At 48.3% G+C, this 10,427-nt stretch overlaps 1 protein-coding gene across 1 annotated transcript in view; it reads left to right on the forward strand.

Moving 5' to 3' along the window:
- The window catches only part of LOC143350744 (uncharacterized), a 125,395-nt gene extending 115,492 nt beyond the window's left edge, over nucleotides 1–9,903 (forward strand). The window contains exons 2-3 of the mRNA XM_076782758.1: nucleotides 4,024–6,123; nucleotides 9,352–9,903. Of these exons, the coding sequence (XP_076638873.1) occupies nucleotides 4,024–6,123; nucleotides 9,352–9,903 (2,652 nt within the window). The remainder of the gene's footprint in view (nucleotides 1–4,023; nucleotides 6,124–9,351) is intronic.
- The last annotated feature ends 524 nt before the right edge of the window (nucleotides 9,904–10,427 follow it).

Below are 10,427 nucleotides of genomic sequence, written 5' to 3' on the forward strand. Positions count from 1 at the left end.
ATACTTTCGCATTTTTCGCATACTTGTTGGCCAGATCCTGGGCGTTTTCTGGTTTGGATCAGGTAGTAATAAGGTACCACACTGAAACAGTGAGTTAAACCTGGATACAATCTATATTTTAGAGGATAAAACCGGTTAGGTCTGGGTCAGGTCTGGGATTCGCCATCATCTCGCTCATACTTTCACCTTTTTCGCATAATTGTTGGCCAAATGCTGGCTTTTTCTGGTTTGGATCACGTAGTCATGTGGTACCACACTGAAACAGTGAGTTAAACCTGGATAGAATCTATATTTTAGAGGATAACAGCGATTAGGTCAGGGTTAGGTCTGGTATTTGCCATCATCTGTCTCATACGTACGCATTTCTCACCTACTTGTTGCCCAGATACTGGGCGCTTTCTGGGTTGGATCACGTAGTAATGTGGCACCACACTCAAACAGTGAGCTAAACTTGGATTCAATCTATATTTTAGGGGATAACACCGGTTAGGTCAGGGTTAGGTCTGGTATTTGCCATCATCTGGCTCATAGTTTCGCATTTTTCGCATACTTATTGGCCAGATCCTGGGCGTTTTCTGGTTTGGATCACGTAGTAATGAGGTTCCACACTGCAACAGTGAGTTAAACCTGGATACAATCTATATTTTAGAGGGTAACACAGGCGAGGTCAGGGTTAGGTCTGGTATTTGCCTTCATCTGGCTCATACTTTCGCATTTTTCGCATAATTATTGGCCAAATCCTGGGCGTTTTCTGGTTTGGATCGCGTAGTAATGAGGTTCCACACTGCAACAGTGAGTTAAACCTGGATACAATCTATATTTTAGAGGATAACACCGGTTAGATCTGGGTCAGGTCTGGGATTCGCCATCATCTCGCTCATACTTTCACCTTTTTCGCATAATTGTTGGCCAAATGCTGGCAATTTCTGGTTTGGATCACGTAGTAATGTGGTACCACACTGAAACAGTGAGTTAATCCTGGATTGGATCTATATATTAGAGGGTAACACCGGTTAGGTTTGGGTTAGGTCAGGTATTTGCCATCGTCTGGCTCATACTTTCGCATTTTTCGCATACTTGTTGGCCAGATCCTGGGCGTTTTCTGGTTTGGATCACGTAGTAATATGGTACCACACTGAAACAGTGTGTTAATCGTGGATTCAATCTATATTTTAGAGGATAACAGCGGTTAGGTCAGGGTTAGGTCTGGTATTTGCCATCATCTGTCTCATACTTTCGCATTTTTCACCTACTTGTTGGCCAGATACTGGGCGCTTTCTGGGTTGGATCACGTAGTAATGTGGCACCACACTGAAACTGTGAGTTAATCCTGGATTCGATCTATACATTACAGGGTAACTCCGGTTAGGTCTGGGTTAGGTCTGGTATTTGCCATCATCCGGCGCATTCTTTCGCATATTTGGCATACTTGTTGGCCAGGTCCTGGGCGTTTTCTGGTTTGGATCACGTAGTAATGTGGCACCACACTCAAACAGTGAGCTAAACTTGGATTCAATCTATATTTTAGTGGATAACACCGGTTAGGTCAGGGTTAGGTCTGGTATTTGCCATCATCTGGCTCATACTTTCGCATTTTTCGCATAATTGTTGGCCAAATGCTGGCTTTTTCTGGTTTGGATCAGGTAGTAGTATAGAACCACTCTGAAACCGTGAGTTAAACCTGGATCCAATCTATATTTTAGAGGATAACACCGGCTAGGTCAGGGTTAGGTCTGGTATTTGCCATCATCTGGCTCATAGTTTCGCATTTTTCGCATACTTATTGGCCAGATCCTGGGCGTTTTCTGGTTTGGATCACGTAGTAATGAGGTTCCACACTGCAACAGTGAGTTAAACCTGGATACAATTTATATTTTAGAGGATAACACCGGTTAGGTCTGGGTCAGGTCTGGGATTCGCCATCATCTCGCCCATACTTTCACCTTTTTCGCATAATTGTTGGCCAAATGCTGGCTGTTTAAAGATTTTATAATGCCGAGCGATTGTTCTCGGCCGCAATTACCGTTGATCCTGTTAACGTACAATTCGAAGGAGATTATCTCTAATAGGGTTTGTATAGGAAGCAGTGATAGAAAAACGCGTGTATTACTAGTTTTTCTGCCATCGGTAACGGCTCATTACCTTCGATTCGAGTGTGCCAACGGTGTTGATGACGTCAGTATCGTGAGAGAGTAGCGTGCAAATAATTAGACAAAGATAGACTGCCGAAAATTTAGACAGCGCCGCGGAACGATTAATTAGAGTACCACGGCGACGTCTTCGGCTGTCAATCCGTACAGTCTCACAGCGACTTCTGAAGAAGGCACATCGGCTCCCGATCGTGTCCGAACAGATTTCGAGCGAATCTCGAGAGTGAAATTCTCGAGATAAAGCTAGCAGACAATTAACCAATAAAGGGTGCAACGAGTCGATGTTCAGTCTGGTGCGGGTCCTCTGATTGACCTCGCACAGCTGAGAATTCATTAAAACTCAAACTAGCACTCATTAATTTTAGTCTTTGCTTATCAAACGAGTCGACTCTCGACTCGAATAAAAGCATTCAGGAGTTTCGTTCGGGAAAGTCCCAAACAAGCTCAATTTCTATTTTCTGTCTAATTTGGAGGGCTCGAGAATACACCAATAAGGTGCTCGACCCCCCTCGTACAGTATTATTTTGTCGTTTCAAGCGTATAAACGTTTGAAACACAGAGAAGTGGGCGAATACCGTTCAAACTTCTCTGTGATTGTCGTTCGGCTTAGGAGACACCGAAGGGAGGCACCTACGTGGTGAACCTCCAGGTGGGCTCACTGGAGTCAGGTCAGCGTCCACTTCGGACGCTTGACTTTCGGTCTTCGATTCCTTCCCTCTACAGACCCCGCCGGTGTAACGCTTAGAGGAGCACCTGTGCGGAGAGGTCAAGGAGTCGCGGGTCAGGCCCCCACGTAGTTCAAATACTGTCACGAATCACATCGAGTGGTGCATTCGTGCAGTGAACCACGTGCTGTCGGGCTTCGCAGTACAATTCTCGACCAACAAGTCATCTGTTGGAACGTTAAAGAGAAGCCGCAGATCGACGGTCGTGCCGTTGTACTGCAGTGCGACTCGACGCACAGACTCCGTGGGCATACTCACGGGATCAGTGCATTTGGAGCCTTACAACCTCCACTTGCATCCCCGTCCACTAGACAATCGACTCAGTTCGGCGTCGAAAGGAAATTTAATTCTTTTCACGCCAGATATTAAATACAGTCCACTTGCGAGCTCGTATATTACGAGCGAGCGAAATTCTCCGCTCCTATACATTCGAATATCGAAGCCAGGAGCGTGAGGACACACACGTGGCGAATATACGTGTAACGTGTTTACGTGTCTAACACATTGCCGTGTTTTTCTGTTCACAGAATCTTGGCCTACCTCAACGTGCCGGTTCCGACCAGGAAATCGTTGAAAACAATTTAATAAGAATTTTCGTTGTTTCTGATTGTTTATTTTATTTTTATTTTTATAATAAACAGTTTTTTGAAAAAGAAAATCTTAAATTCCCAACTCACTTCCCACAATAAAAATCCGATCCCTCTATCCGGACTTCGTCGTTAAAAGCATCAGCTTTTTAACATAAGGTCCTTCGAGCCGGATACTGAGGTAATCGGTAAAGGGAAGTGTTGGACATAATACACGAGAGTTTCTCCCGTGTACGGTTGTTTCGAAGTGTTTAACCTTCAACAGCCATATCCGTTACTAAAGATCCCAAGTGGTCTGACCTTGAGGCACACCTCGAGGATTTGACCAGAGGGATGGAACGGATAAACAGGGCATCCATCAACCTTAAAAAGATGGGTCGAGCTAAGTACACAGAAAAAATTCTGGAGGAAAGGCTCAATTATGTAAACACTCTGTGGCAACAGATGAACGATCAGTATAAGGTCGTGTGTAGGCTTCTCCCTCCTGGGGAACGACACTCTTACGAGCTGTTCCAACGGGATTTTATGGGGGAAACTGAAAACGAGTTTTTGGATTTTCAGGCTTATGTGTCTACGGAAATAACCCGTATCACGACTGGTCCAAGATCAGTAATGCCGGAAATCCAGCAATCAATACCGATCGAACTCCCGAAGATGAGGTTGGAGAAATTCGACGGGGATTCTTCGAAATGGGAACATTTCGAAGATCTATTTACCGCCGGAGTAATCAACAACCCCACTTTAACGGATGTACAGAGGTTACAATACCTGAACACCTGTATAACCGGGAGAGCCGCAGCCGCTATCGCATCGCTTGCGATAACGGATAAAAATTTCTCAGTGGCGTGGACGACCCTGAAAACAGAATTCGGGCTCCCACGCTTGGTGCTGATCAAGATTCTTGATCAGATACTGAGACTATCAAAAATCCGAAAAGGCGACCTGGCGAGTGTCCAGCAGGTCACCATCGGCTTTCGGCAAGCACTCGCTATACTTGCTAAAAAAGGAACTGTGGAAGAGCAGCTTAGCTGGCTGCTAACACACGTCGTAGCAAGTCAATTTGACGCTACGTTGCAAGGGGAATGGGAACGATCCCTCAAGATGTCAACGGAATATCCGTTGATTGAGGAGATCCTGAGATTCCTTGACCAGGAAGCACGCGCTATGACCGTCATTGACGAACATAACCGCAAAACTGCCTCAAAAAAGGAACATAAGCCACGAGTACGGAGTCATAACGCCGTCGTGGGCTCCCCCCCTGCGCAGCGGAAGTGCATAATTTGCGGACAAACGCATGCACTGACCGAATGCGGTGCATTTAAGAGTTTTTCCGCAAGAGTGCGATACCAGCTCATAAGGGACAGACAAGGGTGTATAATCTGTCTGGCCCTAGATCATGACGCAAAGGGTTGCCGGAGCCAACACGTTTGTTCGAGATGCAGTGGCAGGCATCATGCCCTGTTGCATTTCGAGCAATATGAAAGAGAGGCTCCTAGCCAAAAGCCGAAAACGAAACTTTCGAACGGCAAGCGTGAGGAGCGGCGGGATAACGCCCCTCCACAGCGCCGTACGGCTAAGGCGAGAGCCGCCGATACCTCGACGACGCAAGCAACGACGTCACGGGCTACTACGTCACACTGTACTGCGAGTACAGACGTACCGAGGCCGGTGCTGTTAGCTACCGCGATCGTACGAGTGTACGGAGAAAACGGCGCGTCGCGTTTAACTCGCGCGCTGTTGGATCAAGGGTCCGAGACATCCTTCATCTCGGCGAGATTGAGGAATGACCTCAACCTCCCGAGGAGGAAAACCTCAGCCACGGTATCGGGCTTGGGGGGTGGTCGAACCCAACAAATTAAGTACAGTGTAGGGTTAAATCTGGGAGCGGCTAACGGGGTTACCCCGATGGTTTCGGCCAGAGCATACGTCGTGTCAAAAATCACGAACTATGCCTCGCCGTGTGTAAACGTGTTCAATAACGACGCGTTACGAAACCTTATGCTCGCAGACCCCGAACCCGCGTCCGGACAAAACATTGAAGTTTTGATCGGCGCGGATCTGTACGCCCAAGTTATTCGATCGGGATTCCGACGAATAGCGCCCGAAGGGCCAATTGCACAAGAAACTGCATTCGGCTGGATATTATCCGGACCAATAAATGCAGCAAGCAAGGCCCGGTGTCACGTGCGAACGTTGCATTGCAACGTACTTGAATCGCTGGATTACGCGATTCGACGGTTCTGGGAAATTGAAGAAATTCCCTCGACCTCAGTGCTTACAAAAGCTGAGGAAGAGTGTGAAACTCATTTCCAAAAGACTGTCGCACGGGATGCAACGGGACGGTTTATTGTCCGATTGCCGTTTAACCATCCGAAACCGGAAGAAGCGCTGGGAGATTCACTCCATATCGCTCTCTCCGCGTTGACCAGGATGAGAAGGAAATTGGACAAGGATCAGACCCTCGCACGAGAATATGAAGAATTTCTCGCGGAGTATGAGTCGTTGGAACACATGACTCGTATAGAGCCCTCTGAAAAATCCAGACTCTACATTCCGCATCGAGCGGTTATCCGAACGGAGAGTGCAACCACCAAACTGCGAGTCGTGTTTAACGCGACCAGCCGTACGGTGGGCGGACAATCCCTGAACGACATCCTACACGTAGGTCCGAAACTGCAGAACGACATCACGTCTGTTTTGACGAGATGGAGGCTGTACGAATACGTGCTGGTGGCCGATATCGAGAAAATGTTTCGGCAAATTCTCGTCGCCCCGCAGGATCGTCGTTTTCAGTGCATCTTATGGCGCACACCCGAAACCGAAGTGCTTAAAGCATTCGAGTTGAACACCGTTACGTACGGAACGGCGTGTGCACCGTATTTATCGATGCGTACTCTGCTCGAGTTGAAAAAACGGGACGGTGACAGATTTCCTCTCGCCGCTCCGATACTCGAGAAAGATATATACGTTGATGACGTATTTATGGGGGCACCCGACACGTCCTTGTTGGAAAAAATTCGTATTCAAGTTTGCGAACTCCTACAGGGCGGCGGGTTTAAATTGAGAAAGTGGGCTGGTAACTCGCAGAAATTACTACGAAACATCCCACAAAGCTCTCACTCCCACGCTGTCGACCTCACCTTGTTCGATGATTCCGAACTCAAGGTGCTTGGATTGCGATGGATACCATCGGGAGATTATTTCTATTTCAACCTGCAACGGTTCCAACCGGCTGCAGGTCCGATTACAAAGCGAACTTTGTTTTCTGAAATAGCCAAACTATACGATCCGCTCGGCTGGTTATCACCAGTCGTAATTCGCGCGAAGATTTTGATGCAGTCCCAATGGCTGGAAAAAATCCAGTGGGACGATCATGTCTCCGCGAATACGCTAAAAACGTGGAACACGTTTTGCGAGGATTGGAGCAGTTTGGAAAAAGTAAAATTTCCCAGATGGATCCGTTACGGAGCAGATGCAGTTTCGGTGGAATTACACGGATTCTGCGATGCTTCACTCGGAGCGTACTCGGCCGTCACGTATTTACGCGTGACGACCATGACCGAGGAAATTTTCACAACCTTGATCATGGCAAAAACGAGGGTGGCTCCGATTAAAACGCAGTCAATTCCGATTCTCGAATTGAACGGAGCCGTACTGCTTACCGAGCTCGCAGTGCACGTGGAACGGTCATTGTCCATAAAAATTGACCGTATAATCTGTTGGTCAGATTCCACCATTGCACTAGCTTGGTTGAAAAAACATGCTTCGACTTGGAAGGTTGTGATAGCCAACCGAGTCGCGAAAATCCAGACCTTGCTTCCGAAAGCTGAATGGAGACATGTTCCCACCCGCTACAATCCCGCGGATTTGAATTCGCGCGGTGTCGAAGCGGAGGAGCTCATTCAATCGAAGCTGTGGATTTCTGGTCCAGCATGGTTAAGACAACGAGAGGAAAATTGGCCGAAAACGCCTGATTCCATCGATACGACCGAGGGCAAGCGCATTCCGCACGCCCACGTTGCAACTCCAGACAAGGAATGGGAATTTGTATTCCGATTCTCAACCTGGAGTAAGCTACTTCGCGTGACTGCATATTGTCTCCGATTACGTAGACCGATGCAAGGTGAGCGAAGGTCGTTAGATGCCAACGTTGTCGAAGCATCAGAATTGAAGCTGGCCAAGGAAAGAATCGTCCGCTACATCCAGCGAACGCATTTTGCGGGCGAGTACCAGTGTTTAAAAAAGCACAGGGAAATTCCCGCAAAATCTCCGTTAAAAAGTCTGAACCCTTTCCTCGACACGAATGACGTTTTGAGGGTCGGTGGACGACTGGAGAATGCGACGCTGGCATGGGAAGCGAAGCACCCCATAATTCTGCCAAAACACCATGTGTCTACCATGATAATTCGGCAGTGCCACGTAAATACGTTGCACGGGGGCTTGCAGCTGACGATATCCATGGTAAAGCAACAATTTTGGATCCTCGGTTGCCGAACCACGGCTCGCAAGGTCATCCATCAATGTATGAAATGCGTAAGATGGAGGGCACAAACCTCCACGCAAATCATGCAGGATTTGACCCCAGAACGCAGCCGTGCAGCAAGGGCTTTTTTAAACTGCGGAGTCGATTATGCGGGACCGTATAAAGTCCGCGACTCCGCGGGCCGAGGAAAAACAGCTCATAAAGCGTATATCGCAGTTTTCGTCTGCTTCGCTACAAGGGCCATACATATTGAACTCGTCCATGATTACACGACGAGTGCAATTTTGGCTGCATTGGATCGGTTCATGGCCCGACGAGGAATCCCGTCTTGCATACGCAGTGACAATGGGACAAACTTCGTCGGTGCAGATCGTGAATTGAGAAAACATTTCAATAAGGTGTGTAAAACGCCGGAAATGCAAAACCAATGCGGCGAAAAGGGCATTCGGTGGCAGTTTAACCCACCCAGTGCCCCCCATTTCGGTGGGATGCAGGAAGCCGGAGTCAAATCGGTGAAGCATCATTTAAAGCGCATCATAGGAGAATTCACTCCCACGAGCGAGGAATTACAGACGTTACTCTGTAAAATCGAAGCCAGTTTAAACTCGCGACCGATTGCCGCTCTGAGTGATAGCCCTGATGATTATGCGCCGCTCACACCGGCACACTTCCTAATTGGAGGGCCCATGATGGCACCCCCAATGGAATCCGTGGAAAATGTTAATATTTCGCATCTGACAAGATGGAGAACTATGCAAAAATTCCACGAGCAGCTCTGGAGGCATTGGACAAGAGATTATCTCATGCACCTCCAGAACCGCTACAAATGGCAGACGGAAAATACACGCCTAAAAAAGAATGATCTTGTTTTAGTGCAGAATCCTCTCCTTCCCCCGAATCAGTGGGAAATGGGAAGAATAGAGGAAGTATTTCCGGGAAAGGATGGGCATGTACGTGTAGTTAAAGTACGCACAGCCAAATCCACATATACGCGACCAATTACGCGATTGTGTACGCTGCCTGTGGCTGAGTCTTTGTTTGAGTCACCTTCGGCGACGGTTCCCGAAGCCGCGCAGGTGATCTAAACAAACCCGTTCAAGTTCGAAAAGGCAAGGATTTTGGAAGGTGCGAACGGTTGATTCTCACCGGCCACTTGTCTCCTGTGCGAAATCGAAGAGTAGGGGGTAATATCCTCCAATCTCGTTAGCGCTAAGGGAAGGGGGCACTTCGCATACGCGAACGCCCTGAATCAAAATTTGAACGATTTCTCGCCAAATAGGATCAGTTATTAATTAGCTACCATGGCGAGCGAGTCAGCAAATAGTTCCGCTAACAGCGTACCAGCCTCACCGGAAACTGCGATTTCGTCACCCGGCTTTGATATCGCGTTTGAACGGATACTGCAGTTGGGAGGTTTGGCCGAGGCTCCCTCGGAAAAACAAGAGGGGGTGGAGGAACCACCGAAACCCTCAACCAGCGAGGGAGTGACCCCCGCGCTGATATTCCCGGTGGGACGCCAAACGATATCGGTTCCGGCGCATATTCCGTATACGACGCGCCGATATAAATGCCCAGTTCCGGGTGGGCGCTACGTGCTGAAATGGGCCAAGGATGGAGAGTTGAGATCGTGCCTCTTCCGCGAGGATGCAGCCCCCAAAGTGGAGGCCAACCAACCCGCCACCGCACAACAGCCACCCGCTTTACCGGCGGTCCCGCCGACCAAGAAGGGAGCCCGTAAGCGGAAGGCTAAGGCACCGGAAAACCAACCGGAACAACCAATGTGGAAAAAAGGGAAAACGGAGACAAGAAAGGAAAGACGGAGGAAACGGCCTGGCAACACTAGGCGGGGACCGCCTAACGACGACGCCTTGCCGAAGGCTGCCATTCAGGCTATACTAGCTTCCCTGCAGATGCTGCAGGGAAAGAACTCCGCCGGACCCTCCAAAAAATGTAAGTAATTTACATATTTTCCTTACTGTCTATACGCCTACTCTCACTCGTGTCGCGACCTTACGGTAAAATCGCTCCCTTATTTATTGCACGGGCCGTGCAAGGGGGGCGGTATGTTTAAAGATTGTATAATGCCGAGCGATTGTTCTCGGCCGCAATTACCGTTAATCCTGTTAACGTACAATTCGAAGGAGATTATCTCTAATAGGATTTGTATAGGAAGCAGTGATAGAAAAACGCGTGTATTACTAGTTTTTCTGCCATCGGTAACGGCTCATTACCTTCGATTCGAGTGTGCCAACGGTGTTGATGACGTCAGTATCGTGAGAGAGTAGCGCGCAAATAATTAGACAAAGATAGACTGCCGAAAATTTAGACAGCGCCGCGGAACGATTAATTAGAGTACCACGGCGACGTCTTCGGCTGTCAATCCGTACAGTCTCACAGCGACTTCTGAAGAAGGCACATCGGCTCCCGATCGTGTCCGAACAGATTTCGAGCGAATCTCGAGAGTGAAATTCTCGAGATAAAG

Source organism: Colletes latitarsis, unplaced genomic scaffold (genome assembly GCF_051014445.1).
Source record: "Colletes latitarsis isolate SP2378_abdomen unplaced genomic scaffold, iyColLati1 scaffold0028, whole genome shotgun sequence".
Taxonomy (NCBI): domain Eukaryota; kingdom Metazoa; phylum Arthropoda; class Insecta; order Hymenoptera; family Colletidae; genus Colletes; species Colletes latitarsis.